General features: G+C 37.6%; 1 protein-coding gene across 1 annotated transcript in view; it reads right to left on the bottom strand.

Moving 5' to 3' along the window:
• Window positions 1-16119, bottom strand: part of LOC311093928 (uncharacterized protein) — a 773523-nt gene extending 757404 nt beyond the window's left edge. The window contains exons 1-2 of the mRNA XM_084131602.1: window positions 14468-16119; window positions 13159-13332 (exon numbers count right to left, since the gene is read on the bottom strand). Of these exons, the coding sequence (XP_083987728.1) occupies window positions 13159-13332; window positions 14468-15852 (1559 nt within the window). The 5' untranslated portion in view covers window positions 15853-16119. The remainder of the gene's footprint in view (window positions 1-13158; window positions 13333-14467) is intronic.
• Window positions 16120-19117: the final 2998 nt, after the last annotated feature.

Raw genomic sequence — 19117 nt, 5'->3', positions numbered from 1 at the left:
AGTGAACACGAGTGAATCTGACTGCAGTAGATGTGAAAGATATTAATAAAAATGATGTTATTTCAGCCAGCGCACATACCTGTGTTTACTTCCTGTTTTCGGTCGAAGTCCATAGTAGTCGATTGTCGAGTTCACGCGCGTGATCATACGTACTAAACCTATGCGCGTGAACTCGATGCCGCCACATGGCATCACGGTGGAAGCGCGAGGTAAACTGAAAGATGATCCCTCTGGGTTTGTCGCTGCTCGCTTGTTTACGCCCAAGTCGATGTATGATATCATCAGTGTGTGGAAGTGTGTCCTCTGCTTCTGGTAAAAGCTGCTGGCAGACCTGGATATCCCTCTGCCGAACATCCTCCCTCTCCTTTTCAGGGATCCCGTAGAGTCTCAGAGTCCAGCGACGCGTGTATCCTTCGAGATGAGAGAAACGCTGTTCATGCTCAGATGAAATCGCCTCAGTCTTATTACACCGAGCTTACCTTTAACGCCATTAACTTCGGCACATGCAAACTCAACGGCTGTCTTCACGTCAGCGATCTGTGTTTTCGTTAACGGCCTCTTTCATGCTCGCGATCGCTCGTTCTTTGAGTTGTGAGAGGACATAAGCGGTATCAGTGCTTTCTGTCTTCCGCTGTTTTATAACTGGAGACTTGCATGGCGTTTCAGGGAGAGGAGGGAAAACTACTTCGGCATAATATCTGCACAGTCCATCTCTGACTCGAGGTAATCATGTAAATTGTCACTCAAAAGTTTGTTTGAGACTCGCTGTTCTGTCGATGTAGCTTTAGCAGGATTAGCTTTGGCTTGACACACATTCTTGTTCTTTCTTTTTGCAGATTTTCCCATTTTCAATCACTTTAATCGTAGTAAAAGCCTCGTATGCACCAGAAGAAAGATAAACAGTCTTTCTTACCGCACTACAAATTGAATTATTAGTTTGAATTTGCGGAGCTCTTCAAAGCACGTACAGTCAGAGCGCCATCTTGGCCACACACCCCCCAATTTTCTTGTCATACTCCATGATATTACAATAAAAATGTGTTTATATATACATATAAAGGTTCTTTATTGGCATCAGTGGTTCCATGACGAGACATAAAAAGGTTCTTTATGATGGAAAAGTGTTTTTTTTGATCATTAAAATGTTCTAGAAAAAATGGTTCTTCTAAGATATGTTACTGAAAGGTTCTTTGCCCCAAAAATGACTCATGATTGTACAGACCGATGAACTTTTTGGCTTTGCTTTGATAACTTATATTGCTGAACTAGAACTAGAGTCGTGAGAAAATGAAACACAATGAAGAATAACATCGACTCTCGCCTATGATCTCCACTTCTTCTGGCGGCTCTGTGACAGAGTTATATTTCTCTGTCAGCTGATCAGAAGATATTTTACACATGTGATCACTTTATCAAACACAGAGAGAAGTTCATTAAGACTAAAGAATATTATGGTTTCAATATCATTATAGCAGCAAACCTCTCCTCAACAACACATGATCTGAGGAATAACTCGTGTCTGGAGCTCAAAGATGAAGATAAAGGTTCTTCATGATCCATGAATCACAAAACTGTTCACATTGTGTGCATGTGTGTGTGAATGTGTTACATATAGACTGTGTGTTTGTTTGTTTGTTTGTTTGTTAGATAAGGAATGGATGGAGAGTGAATGTCCTTTCCAAGGATCGCCACCTTGACGTGGTGGAAAGGCTTGTGTGTTCCTGTGATCCCAAGAGTGAGTAATTCTGGAGCTTTTACTCCAGTCTGACTGACTTAAGGCTGAGGTTCCAGACTAAGTGCGATACAAATGGGCATTAACTAAATAAAATAATTTTTGAAGCATAATTACTTGATTTTGTCTTTCTTGATCAACACACACATTCAGACACGCTCACTTACACACACACGTTTAAATGGAGTAATTAGTAATTTCATCTTTATTCGTTGTTCTGATGCAGAGAATATAGGTCTTGTAAAACGGTTACTTGTGAACTGGGGAGCAAACATCTTATTTTGTGGGTAATTTAATAAATTAAAGTTTTTTATTAAGGAACAGGACTTGTTCAACAGTGTGATTTCTTTTTTTATTTACTACTACCGAAGGGCACGACACTCGAAACCTGCTCAGGGTTCGCGCTATTTTTGAATCTGAATACGAAGCAGTCACGTGACTGTGTGTGGAAACAAAGCTTCGGACGTCACAGATCACGTGGTTATGGCAAAACGAATCAAGCTCCGATACACTGCTTCAGTGTGTGATGGTTTTGTTTTTTTTGATACAAGCTTCGAAGCCTCGGTGCCGAACGTCACATCACTATGGATTACCCTTTCATTAAAACACTGCCTTTGGATCCTCAACCTTCGTGTCTCGGAGCAGTTCGTTACATCACGTGATGTACATGTGCCACACTGATTGGTCAATTGTGTATAAACACTAGTTTATCGACACATGAGATTCTTTGTATTTTCTGGTTTGTAGTAAGAGTTTATTTAGGGCGTCTTCGATGCTGAAGATCTTTTGTTTTAATTTGGGGTTTTTGGTGAATGTTGATTTTAGTTAGATTAGAAATTTATTTTGTTTGTATATAGTAAGATTGGTTTTTGTTTCTTTCTTTGATTTGGCACGGTCTAGTTCTTTTCTCTTTTCCTCGTTCTATTGTGAACCTTTTCCTTGGTCTGTTGTATAGGACTAGATGTTGATATCCCTCAATAAGCACTTGGGGCACCGATGGAACTCCGTGGGATGGTCAAATGAGTGAGGGCAGCCTTTGGGTTATCAAGTGGGCGCCCTCCTCCTCCTGGCGTAGGCCTATTGATTTCTGGAGTGGTTGTGTTTTTCATTTAAAAAAAATATTGGTATGCATTTGTTTTGAACTGTTGTTTGGCAAATATACTTGGATGTGGTTCCCCCTTATTTTTTGTGTTTCATTTTGTCTTTAATTTGAAGTGTTACAATGGAAAGCTGGAGATGTCCATCAATGGCGGGGAAAGAGTTAATAGAGAGTCATGAACAAAATATTACAATAATAGATTACCACAAATTAGTTAAAAGTAATGTAATAGAATAGAACAGATATAATAGAATTGAGACAAGCATTAATATAGTTAATTTGACAGATAAACCTCACATAGAAAGATCTAGTTAGTTCTTTCTATCTCTCCATCCAGACATTAATGCTGTACCTCAGATCAGTTGATTTCACTGGTTTGTCCAGAACGGTCACTCTTCATGGACACACAGCTGGACTCTGAGTTTCATCTCTGACGGCTGAATCGACTTATAATAGAATACAGTTAATCATTCATATACAAGATTTAATGTGGAGTTGGCAATAGATTAAAGACAGCATATGAGAATGTATATTCTGCAACTGAAAATGAAAACATGATTAACCATTTTATTACTGAAAGGTGTCCATAGATTGAGTTCAAATTAAAAAAATAGATTTTCATGTAACATTTAAAAGTGGCGATGCATCATTGCTTAAAAGGCAATAGATGATTTAATTGTGAATGTTACTATAATCAAAGGCATTTGAATATGTTTGGTGGGCTGAATTACTCTTTAAATAATTAAATAAATATTATATATGGAGATGTTTGTAGTAGAGCGTTTGCCGTGTAAATGTCACTTCTGTAGAAACAAAAGTCAAGTCACCTTTATTTATACAGCGCTTTTTACAATACAGATGTTTTCAAAGCAGCTTTACAGAGATAACAGGAAAATAATGCAACAAAGTTTGTTCCTGCTGTACAGCAGATCTAGAAGAAAATAGTGTCATAGTCCAGCTTAAGTAAGTTCAGTGTTGATTCATTTCTGTTGTAAAAAGGTTATTACTTTAGTTCATTTATCTATACAGCCGCTCTGGAGAAAACCGTGATGTCATCGTCCAGCTCAGTTAATGCAGATCAATAATATTGTTGAATATTAAATGTCTCCAACTAAGCAAGCCAGAGGCGACAGTGGCAGGAACTGAAACTCCATCAGTGACAGAATGGAGAAGAAAACCTTGGCAGAAACCAGACTCACTCGCTCAGTTCTCCTCTGACCAACAAACAAACAGTGTATGATTATGATTCAGGCATTACAGGTCAGAGGCCAGATTGGATCTGAACATTCAGGATATTTATCCAGTTCATCTGGTTGAAGGTTTCTTTGTTTGACTTTGGATGAAGGACTGGATCATTCTGTAAAGTTACACAAACACATGTGTGTGTGATGATCACTGTGGGTTTGTGTCTGTTGATTCTGTTGAATGTGATTGTGTCTGTAGAGGCTCTTTATTCTCCATCAGCTGATCCAGAGAAGGTCAGACTAACATCTAAACCTGTTAGTAAAACATAGACAGTCAAATGTGTGCGACATTATTGCATTATCAACTTTAGAACAACTAAAAGAAACTACTTAGATGATTAAGTGAGAGATTATAATATAATACTGAGATACACGATTGTTAAAGCTTATCTATAATCCTGTATGTCGGTCCTCTTTCTGTGTCACTGGGTCAGTTTTATTCAGGCATGAAAACTCCTCACCTTTCGGCGAAATTCGCCGTTTTAAAACCTAAAAGGGTCACCTACGTGATTTGTGCAGATCCGATGAGAAAATATTTATTTGGGGGGGGGGGGGGTCGTGGTCGTGGTCGTGGCCAGCATTTATCCCCTATGAAGTTACCATAAACTTTGCAGCTTTAAAAAACAATCATCATTCCTAATGCCGAAACATGACAGCCAATACGAGTCAGAGTAACGTTAGGGCAGAAATGTTTTCAAAGTCTTTTACACCGCGAATGTTTTCAAAGGAACCGCACGTCGGAAAGCAAGCCTGAGGTAAGTTAGCTTACAATGTTAACTGTCCTGTCAGATACAGACAGCGATGTTGCCAATGTCATTATTTTTAATTTTGACATAGAAGTGGGCGAGATGATATTGAAAATATTGAATTGTTTGAAATAAAAAGAAACTTGAAGAAATTTGATTGTTGCTATAAACTATAATGAAAAAATAAATGAATAAACTCTTATTAAACATGTTTATATTGAGTAATTCACCATCACAATGAAAGTAAACTAAGAAACTAAATTAACTTTCAATTAAAATATGAACAGTTTTAATCATCACTACTGAAGGATTCAAATTTAAGAATCTATTTCAAATATGCTTCCTTACATAACATCACGGTAAAGAATATTGTATTTAGTGTTTAAGGGTAAGATAATGATTCTGCTCAGCAAAGTTGCCTTTCCTGTTTCCTCCTCATTGTCTTTAATGGCTCTTTGAGTCCCAGTATCACTCAGAACTGATGGGATTAGCACACGAATGATTCACTGAGAATCTCACCTTTTGTTCTGCAAATGGCTTTTGGACCCAAATGGCCCTTGGAGCCTTATGCTGATTGAATTAGGATTGGCCAGATCCTCACAGTCTAGGGTGTTACCTTAACCTGTATATTCATTTACATGCTTTGTTTGAATTTGTCTCCACCCCCAAAAGTCCCTCCTCCTAAAATGCCTATAAGACACCATGTAAAGTTATGTTAGATTAGATCATGTTGGAAGTTTCTACAGCCGCGTACAGCGGAGTTCTCAATAAAGAACAACTTCTGTTGAACGCGATCCCAACTGTCTCACTGGTCTCTGCTTCGATCAAAGAAAACTTTACAACAGATGGTGCCGTGAGCCGGATGGAGAAGAAGGAAACTCAAAGAATTTTAAGCTCAAAGAACTGCATCTTGAAACTTCAAGCTCAAAGATCTCAACAAAGCTGACTGAGTTCCAGACTGAATCTTCTGAATCCAGATTGAAAACTTCAAGCTCAAAGATCTCAACAAAGCTGACTGAGTTCCAGACTGAATCTTGAAACTTCAAGCTCAAAGATCTCAACAAAGCTGACTGAGTTCCAGACGAAATTTTTCTGTACAACCAACGATTCGGTGAGTTCTCACTCCATTCAAAGAACCAATGCAGACCAGTACAAATGTTTTCCTTTGCGCCGTTCAGAGAAGTAGTTAACAAACAGCTGTAGGGTTTGGTTAACTAAAGATAAGCCTCTAAAAAGTTTTCTTTTAGAGATGAAATTGACCCTCTGTTGTTGGCAGGGAAGATTAACAGTTACATGTTAATATTGTGTGTATGCTCTTGCTAGAGAAGACCTATCTGTAAGCTAGAGAAAGTTAGCATCAAGTGCTAACAGTTGGTGTCCTTTGCTTTAGGCAGAGAAGAATTAGCTTTACGTGCTAGTTATTTCTGTTGATTCCCTGTTCTTGTCGGCAGGGAAGTTAAGTGTGGTAATTTGGAAAGTTAACAATAGTTAAGCTGTGTTAACAAGTGTACCCTCTATTGTAGACATTAGAGAGAAGTTTTAATGTTTTTGATTGTGTGGTAACAAAGAAATTCACAAAAATGTTTAGGAAAAGTACTAGACTGATTAAACCTTTATGGACAGACAGTGAATTCAAGTCTTTGTTATCAGAGCACATGGACTCCATCGTGACTGAGGAAGTCAGATTGAATTTAACATTTAGAAAGAAATTTGGCATTAATCCAGGCAAAGTTTGGTCAATCGAAGATTGTAAGAAGGTACTAGGAGAAAGTATTCGCAAGAACAGTGTCAAAGGCATTATCTTCTGTCACCGAGAATTTAGCTTATCCATTGTACAAGAACAAGCTCGTTGTATAGATAATTTGAAAGAACAAAACAAACAATTGCTTACTCAAGTGTCCTGTTTCACGAAAACGGTGGGCCTCAAGGCCTCAACCAAATGTGACACTGAAGACCAACAGTCAGATGAAAGCTATCCTGATTTACAGTCTTTTGATAGTATAGAGGACAATGTCAATGCAGATGTAAATGCAGTTGAAGTGTGCGTAGCTAGACAAAAGCCTCAGGGAAAAGGTGTTGATACAGTTCCATTTGCAACCCCCATATTGCAGCCACAAGCAGTCAAAACATCTTTAGGTCCTAAAGATGTTGAGAGAATTGCTGAAAGTTTGCCATCAGTGCAAAGAAATTTTTCTGAGTTTAGAAGAGCATTGATCAGCAAAATGCGGCTCTATGATATGACTCTAGCTGAAGTCACTCAGCTAATATCACAGATCTTGACTAAGTCAGAATTCAATGATTTTGAAAGTGCTGTAAATAATTCTGAACTGCAACAGGCCAGTAAAGATGAATTGAGAGAGGAAGTTGTTAAAGTGTTAAAAAACATTGTTGGACCGAAAGTGGACTGGTCAAAGCTCACTAGTTGTGTACAGAAGAAGAATGAAACTGTTTGTGAGTACACAGAAAGATTTTGCCAGACCGCTGCCGCTTACAGCGGGATTGCTGACACTTCAGAGAAGGTGCTAGGTCATTATGGTCCTCTAGTTCGCGCATGGTCCGATGGTCTTCTGTCAGAACATAGAAATGCATTGCCTTACTTAGAATTAACATGGTCCAGTAGAACCCTACAAGACAACTTGGACAGTTTAGCTATTTGGGAAAGAGACTCTGATGTCAAGGCAAGAGTAAAAATTGCAGCAGCATCCATTAAGGTCAACTCAGAGAAGCCAAAGAAACGCAAAAGTCCTAGAGAAGCCAGTTGTTCTTACTGTGGCAAGCACGGACATTTTGGAAAAGAATGTAGAAAAAACAAAAATAACTTAAGACAAGTTAACAATGTTATGCAGCTCTTACTACATTTGTTTGCTACTTTAAAGCAGCCCCTCCCCTCCTCGTTAAACTCGTGGGGCAACTTGATACGGTGTTAACCATTTAGGCTGTGAGTGCTTAATTTCCCCAGTAACTCACAACAAAGATGAAAGACTTATTTTTGTTTAACAGAACAAAAGGAAATTGACTGTCACAGCCTTTGTTTGGGGGACATTCAGTAAGACTCACAGCCTTAAATGTTAAGCCACAGAATATTACAATCAGACACCATCCTCTGTTAATGATGTCTATTAAGACTGATGTTTCACTGGAGAATGAAAATGTGCCAATTTTCTCACACACTGTACAGTGTGTACACAACACAGGGACAGAAAGGGACACGGTTCAGTGAGGGCCCTGGAAAGAACTGACGCAACAGGCGTCGGGGGCCAATCCAGGGTGAAGACAACCTCATAGGCCTTTCCCCATTTAGTCCATCCTTACCTCACTGGTCCATAGGTGTCAAATCAATTAAGAAATAGGGAAAGAATGAAACGACAACAGTAGACTCTGAAAACGATTGAACCATAGTGTTTAAACTACTACAACCGTAGTGTTTTGAAGAAATACTGCTCTCTGTTTTTCTGTTTTCTGTCTTACAGTGTGCAGATAAAACTTGATGGCTTTTCCGAGATCCATATGCAACGACCGTCTCATCTGCGTATGAAGCCCCAACCTCAAGAAGATAACCAGACCCACTGCTGAACGAACTATCACAAGAGAAAATGAAAAATACACAACGCAGAGAAATTCACGGACCCTAAATTGCATGTTTGTTTCTGTGTCAGCATGCAATTACAGATGAACAACACAGAGCAAGTTATATGTGCCTGTAACTTACACCAGTTACAAGAATGAACTTTATGTGTCTAAATTTGTATTTTTGTGAGAGTTTTTAAGAACTCTCAAAGAGGGGACTGAAGGATTCAAATTTAAGAATCTATTTCAAATATGCTTCCTTACATAACATCACGGTAAAGAATATTGTATTTAGTGTTTAAGGGTAAGATAATGATTCTGCTCAGCAAAGTTGCCTTTCCTGTTTTCTCCTCATTGTCTTTAATGGCTCTTTGAGTCCCAGTATCACTCAGAACTGATGGGATTAGCACACGAATGATTCACTGAGAATCTCACCTTTTGTTCTGCAAATGGCTTTCGGACCCAAATGGCCCTTGGAGCCTTATGCTGATTGAATTAGGATTGGCCAGATCCTCACAGTCTAGGGTGTTACCTTAACCTGTATATTCATTTACATGCTTTGTTTGAATTTGTCTCCACCCCCAAAAGTCCCTCCTCCTAAAATGCCTATAAGACACCATGTAAAGTTATGTTAGATTAGATTAGATTATGTTGGACGAATCCGCAGCCGCGCTCAATAAAGAATACTTCTGTTTGAACGTGATCCCAACGTCTCCTGGTTTCTGCTTTGAAGAAAGAAAACTTTACAACACTACTCACAGAAGCTTCTCCAGTTTATAATGTGGATCTTTCCTCAGATCAGAGAGCGGCTTGACTCCTGAATCTCCTACTTTATTCTCAGACAGATTCAGTTCTCTCAGGTGTGAGGGGTTTGATCTCAGAGCTGAAGTCAGAGCAGCACAACCTTCATCTGTAACACAACAATCCCTCAACCTGTAGAGAACAATGACACTCTTCAGTCTCTCAGTTCAGGAAACACTGATATAAATGATAAGATATATATGAATTTCTCCTTTCTCCTCAACAGATTTGTATATGAAAGCAGTTGTCACCTCTTCACCTCATCCAATCATGCTTATAACTATTGTTGTGGAAAATATGCAATTGTCCTGTTACAAGTATGACTTTTGGTAAATTAGTTAACCTGTAAATAATAAAACTATATTTAAAGCTCCAATATGTAGGAATTTTGTAATAAAATTTCCAAAAAAAACTTGCACAGTGTGATATATTTCCTCCAGTTGTGTACTTACAATATCTCAAAAGTCTCCAAAGATTTTTTATTTCAGAGAAATTCCGATTTTAAATAACTGGCCGTCCCGGAAAAGAAATGTCGCGCCTCAGTGACGCAATGTCCGCTCTATCCTTTTTTTCCGCTATCCGATTATTATTATTTTTTTACAACAACTTTATTGAGTTTTTTTTCTTATCACAATAAACAATAAAGACGTCTGACAAAGAATAAAAAAAGAATAAAATAAAAAATATGACCCACCACACCGGAATATCACATGGTCAAATGCGGAAGTGGTGGTTAAAGCGTTATAGCCATAGACTGTATGGTTATAGCTGTTATGGATCACGAACTCTTTGGCGAGTATTGAAGTGCCAACAAAACGAAAGCGTCCATATTCTGATACACGCAGACTGTGTGACAAACGGAGGAATAAAACCCAGATAAATATCGGCAGGCGTTTTCGAGATGGAGAGAGCTGCACGACTATCTTGGACTTGACAGAGACTCTGCTCTCGCGAGTGTATTGATAGACAGGTAAGACATGCAACTGTCAATAATAGCACTTATAAACAAAGTTATATTGCTCTTTGTACTTTGGTAAGGCTTTTTATCACGTGTGGTGACCGAGATTATGGCAGTACAATTAAATACAATCGGATATGATGTTAAAAAAAATATATTTAGTCATTACTTGCAAATGTTCGTTCAAATTTACTTTTAGATATTGGTTTGAACACGTTAAACAACACGGCATTAACCATAAAAACGTAAAACTGCACAACATTAACCAAACAAATCATTTGACAAATAGCTGTATGTTGTAACGGGATAATATAGCATAACATTTCACGTTCCTTGCAGTTCATTAATTATGATGACATAAAATAATACGATCAGACATACAGGTAATTCAAACACGAATAAATTACCTCATCCGTGATCATGATTCATTAATTCCATGTAGATATATCGCTAGATGGTGAAAACGCATTAAAAACGACATCTCCCATCGTCACCTCCTTCATAGCGTCATCAAGCTTCGCCTTTGTTATTGTTGGAAACTGCGCCCTCTTGTGGTCAAATACCAAAGTCGCATACTGGAGCTTTAATTGAATCTAAGAAGCTCGTCTGCCAAAAGTCTTTGATTTCTAAAATACTGAACTGAACAGATCATGAAGAAGTCTTCTGACCTATAGATTGTGAGAATGAAAATTCAGATGCTTATGATTTAGGACAGATTTGACGTACTTTACCTAACCTGAGAATAATCAAAATAAGGTTAAAGGTGTCTAGAAATACACACCATAAAACACTATCAAAAGTAAAATGACCTCAGAAGCTTTGGAAAGAATCTAATAAAGATTATTCATCCTTTTCAGTGACTTGATGGTAAACTTTTTTTGTATATATTATATATTATTTTTGTATATCATTGATTATTCACCACAGAAGAGAAACAGACAATGCTGAGACTTTTATACAATCTTACCTCAGTATCTCCAGTTTACAGTGAGGATCCTGCAGTAGATCAGAAAGCTGCTCGACTCCAGAATCTCCTACTTTATTCACTGACAGACTCAGTTCTCTCAGGTGTGAGGGGTTTGATCTCAGAGCTGATCTCAGAGCAGCACAACCTTCATCTGTAACACCACAACCAATCAACCTGTAGAGAACAATGACACTCTTCAGTCTCTCAGTTCAGGATCTACAGCTCAGATCAGCAGAACTTCACAATCAGACACTTAATCCACGGCACCATTAACAGGTCCAGTCTAAGGTTCAGACCCGCTTCTACAAACTGCTTGATTAGTTTCCATATCATAAAAATTGCAAGAATATTCAATAACACTTTATTTAACAGTGTCCTTGTTACATATGTTACATGAACTAATAACAGTAAATTATGCATAATTACATGCAACTAACCCTCAACCAAATCCTAATCCTACCCTAACCCTATAGTGAGTACATGTAGTTGCTTAATATTACTCAGTACTTAAATATATAATTACACTGTAACAATGACACCATAAAATAAAGTGTAACCGAATATTATTTTTTTATGCAAATGTAGCGGGTCCCGGCTAGGTCTCCACTGGCAGATAGATATATAATCCTCTCCTAGGAGTGCTCTGGAAATATATTAAATATTACAGAGAAATCAGTGACGCAGGAACACAGTTGCTCATTCTCCATTGACTCGGATTATATTTATTTTCAACTTCAATTTAACTTTGTATCTGCAATCATGAGTTGTTTTCTGTTATTTTTGTCTGCTTTGCATTTAAGCACAGGTTATATCCACATTTGGATAACATGAAGCAATATATTCTTGAAAGGTCTGTTTCCACATAAATGTATACTCACATATTTTACAAACATTAGCTTATCAAAATTTGTATGAAACCAAAAACAAACATTTTCCATTTAAATCACATTTTTGGTCTATCATCAATCATATCTGCACTTTCCTCTTTAACATCAGTCATCTTTGTTCTCTTATCAAAAGAGTATTTTTGTAATAAATGTACATTTTATAAGTGTTCACTTTATACAACAGGATAATTCTCATTTGCAGTTTTGTCACATTTACACTATAAGAACTCACACTTCAAAAATAAAAAATCTCTGCCTCATAACTTTGGCACTCAGTTCTATGAACTTACTCTGTATTATTGTAATATTAACACACGTGCGCCCTTAAACATGGTCGCAGCTGTAACTGGTCTTATGCTGTACATTCAAATTAACTTTTTACCCTTTAAACACATATAGCTGTTTTCCACACACGCTGAAATAACCCACAAATGCCCCGAAGCCATAAGAAATAAATAAAAAACAATCTGTGGGCATCTGCCGCCATTTTCTCAACTGCGTACCATCAATTTTAACTGTTTACACACTTGACATGTTTTTAGATTACGGAGCACACTTGACTGGGGATTCATATAAGCTTATAAACATCTGGAGTCACATAAAAGGTGTGTAACTGACCTGGAAATATATTAAATATTACAGAGAAATCAGTGACGCAGGAACACAGTTGCTCATTCTCCATTGACTCGGATTATGAGCTCATCTTGCTCTGCGCATCGCTAAATGTCCCCGTGTGACGCTACTCGCGATTACTGCCATGTGTCCATTTTAGGAAACACATGTCATTGTGTGCTTTTTCCGTACCCTCTCATTAATATTCAATTATATAAATCAGAATAAAATAAAATACTATTGCAATAGAAGGAAAGGAAACAAAAAGTAATAATCTCAACAAAACTTATTTTGTGAGTGTCACACAAATACCCCAAAATCATCAACATATCTGTGTATGAACACGGCTGTCACATCTTTACATCATCCAGTCATGTTTAATCTATCATTAATATTGTAAAATGATGTCAGACACATTGGAAAAAATCGAATGAAAATAAAATCAACATTTCCATTAGTAATTTCACAGTAGATTTTTTTTGTATGGCAATCATTATTTACCATTAAAATAGAGGACTATGTTGGGACATTTTATACAATCTTACCACAGTATCTCCAGTTTACAGTGAGGATCCTGCAGTAGATCAGAAAGCTGCTTGACTCCTGAATCTCCTACTTTATTATATGACAGATTCAGTTCTCTCAGGTGTGAGGGGTTTAATCTCAGAGCTGAAGTCAGAGCAGCACAACCTTCATCTGTAACACCACAATCATACAACCTGTAGATAACAATGACACTCTTCAGTCTCTCAGTTCAGGAAACACTGATATAAATGATAAGATATATATGAATTTCTCCTCAGCAGATTTGTATATGAAAGCATTTGTCACCTCTTCACATCATCCAATCATGCTTATAACTATTGTTGTGGAAAATATGCAGTTGTCCTGTTACAAGTATGCCTTTTTGTAAACTAGTTAACCTGTAAATAATAAAACTATATTTAATTGAATCTAAGAAGCCTGCCGGCCAAAAGTCTTTGATTTCTAAAATACTGAACTGAACAGATCATGAAGAAGTCTTCTGACCTATAGATTGTGAGAATGAAAATTCAGATGCTTATGATTTAGGACAGATTTGACGTACTTTACCTAACCTGAGAATAATCAAAATAAGTTTAAAGGTGTCTAGAAATACACACCATAAAACACTATCAAAAACTTTCAAAAGTAAAATGACCTCAGAAGTTTTGGAAAGAATCTAATAAAGATTAAACATCCTTTTCAGTGACTTGATGGTAAACATTTTTGGTATATTTCTTTTTTGTATATCATTCATTATTCACCACAGGAGAGAAACACACAACATTGAGAGTATTAAATCATGTTTGATTCAAATTCAGAGTACTTATTTATTCTTATGGAGCCTGGCTGATTTAGTTTAGGTCTAGTCGTAGTTAAGGATAGCTCTTCATTGGTTCATGATTAGTTCATATCTTCGCTAATCATGAGTTCATGTTGAAATAACTATTGATTCAGGTATTAGGATATGATTATTCATGTGCTGTTATAAGTACACCTAAGATATATATATATGTGAATTTCTCATTTTACAGTATTGTTTTGGTACGAAAGCACATGCTAAGCTCATAAATATGGACAAATAAAGAAGTGTGAAGTCCATGATTGTGCCTGATGAAGACCTGAGGGTCGAAACGTTGCTTGAATAAATTATTTTGGAGCAGTAATTTTCAGTGTGCGGACTTCACACTTCTTTATTTGTCTATATCATTCAGTTGTCCTGCACCTGTGCCCAATCTGGGTGTTTGGGATGTGCACACCATTTTTGTATTTTTAAACTCATAAATGTGATCAACTTTTATCAGTGTAATGATTGTTGTCAGAGTGACTTACTGAACTGATCTGGATTCTTTAACCACAGGCAGCAGCTTCTGAAGAACTTCATCTGCTGTATTTTGTGCTCCAATAAACTGATCTAGATTAAAAACATCCATCTTCTGCTCTGATGTCAGCAACACATAAACCAGAGCTGACCACTGTGAAGAGGAGAGTTTGGTTCTTCTTATTTCTCCAGATTTCAGATAATGTTGGATCTCCTGCATCAGAGAATCATCACCCAGTTCATTCAGACAGTGGAACAGATTGATGGATCTCTCTGGAGAGCGATTCTCCCTGATCTTCTGTTTGACATACTGAACTGTTTTCTCTTTGTTGTAGGAGCATCTTCCAGTCTGTGTCAGTAGTTCTCGTAAGAGAGTCTGATTGGACTCCAATGAGAGACCCAGAAGGAAGCGCAGGAAAAGGTCCAGATGTCCATTCTTACTCTGTAAAGCCTCATCCACAGCTCTCTGATGCAGCTCAGATAATGAAGGATATTTCTTCTGGTTTAAGATTTTAGAAAATAAACTTTGTATGGTTGTGTCAAACACATTTCTGTTCTTATTTCTAAAGTGAATGTGTGCATATAGAGCTGCTAGATGTTCCTGGATGCTCAGATGAACAAAGCAGAAGACTTTCCCCTGATACAAGCCCAACTCCTCTCTGAAGATCTGAGTGCACAATCCTGAGTACACTGATGCTTCTGTCACATCAATGCCACACTCTCTCAGGTCTTCCTCATAGAAGATCAGGTTGCCTTTCACAAGCTGCTGGAAAGCCAGTTTCCCCAGTTTGAGAATCATGTCTTCATCTTTCACTCTCTTCTCATAGTCCTTCTCATGTTTGATGTTGCTCTGAATGATCAGGAAGTGTGTGTACATCTGAGTGAGAGTCTTGGGAATCTCTCCTCTCTCTGCTTCACTCAACATCTCCTCTAGAACAGTGGCTGAGATCCAGCAGAACACTGGGATGTGGCACATGATGTGGAGGCTCCTCGAGGACTTCAGGTGTGTGATGATTGTATTGGCCAGACTCTGATCACTGATTCTCTTCCTGAAGTATTCCTCCTTCTGTGGCTCATTGAAGCCTCGTACCTCTGTCACTCGATGGACACACTCAGAGGGGACGAGATCCGCTGCTGCTGGTCTGGAGGTGATCCAGATGAGAGACGAGGGAAGCAGATTCCCCTCAATGAGGTTCATCAGCAGCTCGTCCACTGAGGCTGATTCAGATATATCACACAGTTTCACTTCACTCTTAAAGTTCAGAGACAGACGACACTCATCCAGACCATCAAAGACGAACAACACTTTATATTCATCACTGGATATTTCCATTTCTTTAGTTTCAGGGAAAAAGACATGAAGAAGATCTGAAAGACTGAGTGTTTTGTCCTTCATCAAGTTGATCTCTCTGAAAGGAAGTGGAAATATGAGCTGGACGTCCTGATTCTCTTTCCCTTCAGCCCAGTCCACAATGAGCTTCTGCACAGAGACTGTTTTCCCAATGCCAGCGACTCCCTTTGTCAGCACAGTTCTGATGGGTTTGTCTTGTCCAGGTAAAGGTCTAAAGATGTCATTGCATTTGATCGGTGTGTCCTCTGTTTCTGCTCTCCTGGACTGTGTCTCAATCTGTCTCACCTCATGCTCATTATTGATCTCTCCACTTTCACTATCTGGAAATATTTGAGATGCATGTACATTTAGTAGGGAAAAACCTCTCAACTAATGCAGTAAACTATACAGTGGACCTGCTTCACTTGGATCATTACTATAATATTAAAGGTAAGAATTAGCAACAATGTCCAAATTATTGAATTCAACTGAATTCAGACAGAATAAATCAACATTCAATTTAATCTGAAAATCTGAAGGCCGGTTTAATGAACTTCCATAACCTGCAGCTCCTGAACTTCCTGAAAGAGTTGAGAGGCTCTGAAAGTCTTTGAAATACTGATGGTAACAATAATCAACTCTTTTTAATAGAAAAAGAAATGACCTGATTCAATTTTCACACTTTGACGCAAACACATTTTAGTTTGAGTTTCTAATTTTTAATTATTTTTAATTATTTTATTATATTACTGTATTTTTAATTAAGAATATAACTGAAACAGATTTAAACATACATTAAATAATGAATACATCCCTAATAGTAATGCTATTTGGTTCACAAGCTGTTTTATCTCTCCATGGTTGAAACATATTTCTGTAAGTTGTACCGTATATTTCAACATATTTTCTTGTGTTCATGGTTCATTCATGTTTATTTCATCCTATAACTAGCAATAAAGATATGATTGGTTCTTGCTGCCGTTTAAACGAAGGGTTGATAAAGCGTCTGATAAATAATCTGTCATTCCACATTAAAGAGCAGCAAAACATATTTGTATTTTGTGATTAAATTAAACGAATTTGAAAGCGTACACCCTGTTTATAAAATGTAACAAAAGTAACATAGTGCGATAAGTAAACTTTTAGAAAAGTTTTATTTACTAATCAACTGAAAAAATAATAGATTAAAAGATCAATCTTGGTAAATGATCTTCAGATTGTTCAAATGAAGAATGCAATGCATCAGAAAATCTATATTTATGAGCACCCCTAAAAATCATGCTGATATTCAGACCAACAGCAAGACTGCATGAGTGTTATAGCTCTTGTAACAATACTTCAATAAACAAAAAGTTAACTTGCGTTAAAAGTGTTGCTAGTTACTATTTACTATTATTTATAATGGATAGTCTGAGTACAAAGAGTTACTATCAGGATGAGTCTGTCTAGACAGAAATGTTGTACCTCATTTGAGTTGATTTTTGTCTTCTCTTAAATGTCCTGTTGTCCATAGCCCGGTCACTCTTCATGGACACACAGCTGGACTCTGGTGCCTGTGATCTCTGCTGGTGGAATCCACTTCAATAGAATACAGACAAGAATATATATAAGTCATTTTACATGGATAGATTGGTTCTCTATGTGAGGTTTATCTACACTTATCCATCCATCTGTCTATTCAGGTCTTGCAGTCTCTACTAATGAGCTGATGAGCTGAAACAGGTGTTTTATATGAGGGAGACATAAGAAAATGTGTAGTGGTTGTGTTAGGGGCTCCAGAGAAGATCTGGGAAGAGCTGATCTAGTCTCTCTAGATAAAAATGTTGTACCTCAGATCTGTTGATGTGTGTTTTCCTTTAAATGTTATTGGCACTCCCATAGACGCGTCACTCCTCATGGACACACAGCTGGACTCCGGTGGGTTTGATTTCTGTCTGCAACTTTGACTTTAATAGAAATCAGACAAGAGTTCATTTTGGCAATGTTTTTTTTTTACATCCAGATGCAGAAAAGCTTCAGAAAATGTTGAAGAGTGATTACAGTGTACAAGGATCATTTCACCTGTTTATTGACATAGATGTGTGCTCTTTTAATAGGAAAGTGTATAAAGACCGTGTGTGAGACGAGACCCTCAGGGCACCAACTATATCTAGAGCCGGAAAGTAACTAATTACAAAAACAGTTGCTTAACCAAGCTCAGCACTTTTCAAAGTTCTCTGTCTGTCCGTCAAACATCAGGACTGAAGCTCTGGATCAGCTGTGAGACGAGACCTGATCCTGTGCTCGACTCCTGCTATTGCAGCGCTTTATAATAGTCTGAGTTTTGATAATAAGTGGATATTTGCCAAATTATGCCATACATGCATTATTTGTGTGTGTCTGTGGTCTCTCTGTCTGTCTAAAGAAAAATGTTGTACCTCAGATCAGTTGATGTGTGTTTTCCCTTAAAGTTCATTGGCTCCATCATAGACCGGTGAGATTGATCTGTCACCCTTAAACTGACTTTAACAGAATAGAGACAAGAATCAACTTGGCTGATTTAACATGAAAATAAATCCCACATGAGAAGGTTGTCTATTAAGACAGTGTGTTGAAGAGTGATGAGACTGTCCAAGGATAATGTCATATATCATCTAGCTGTCTACTGTATCTGTGTGTCTTTGGACAGTGTTTAAAGACCCTGAGTGGCTCCAACTACTGTATATCCCGCACCAGAATATGATAGAGACAACAGATCACTATACCAACCCTGGCAAACACACACAACACCCTGTTATGTGCAGAAAATGAGTCTTCTATAACATTAAGATCATATGAAGATTGAAGTACCTGAATCCTGGAGAAGAATCTCCATGTCTGAGTGTGTGTGTGTCGTCCATGATTCATTCAGTCTTCATGGATCTGCTCGAGTAAGAGATCAGACACACTCATTCAAACACACTCAAATACAATACATTTCATTTGACATTTTCTTCAGTGTGTTTATGGAGACAAAACTAATCTGATTTCTAATCATTAATTATCAACATTTAATGTGATTTTATCAATCATGTTAATGAATGTTCAGAACTGGTATCATCAGAAACAGCAGATTCTCTTCTTCAGTCAGATCTGTAACGTTTGCTCCAGTATTTCATCTGTGTGTGTTTAAAACTGAAATATCTCGGCTGAACAGACTGTGGGAAGTTTGTAACACTAGAGTTTAATGTTCTTCCACTGAAGCCTCAAATATTGTACAAATGGGACAGTTTACTGTAAGCCCACATTTAATACATCTGTGAAACTGACTAACATACACAGATATGTGTTCAAGATCTTTTCCAACTAAGAT

This window comes from Abramis brama (genome assembly GCF_963993115.1).
Source record: "Abramis brama genome assembly, chromosome: 12".
NCBI classification, from domain to species: domain Eukaryota; kingdom Metazoa; phylum Chordata; class Actinopteri; order Cypriniformes; family Leuciscidae; genus Abramis; species Abramis brama.
This window is presented reverse-complemented; position numbering and strand designations above follow the sequence as displayed.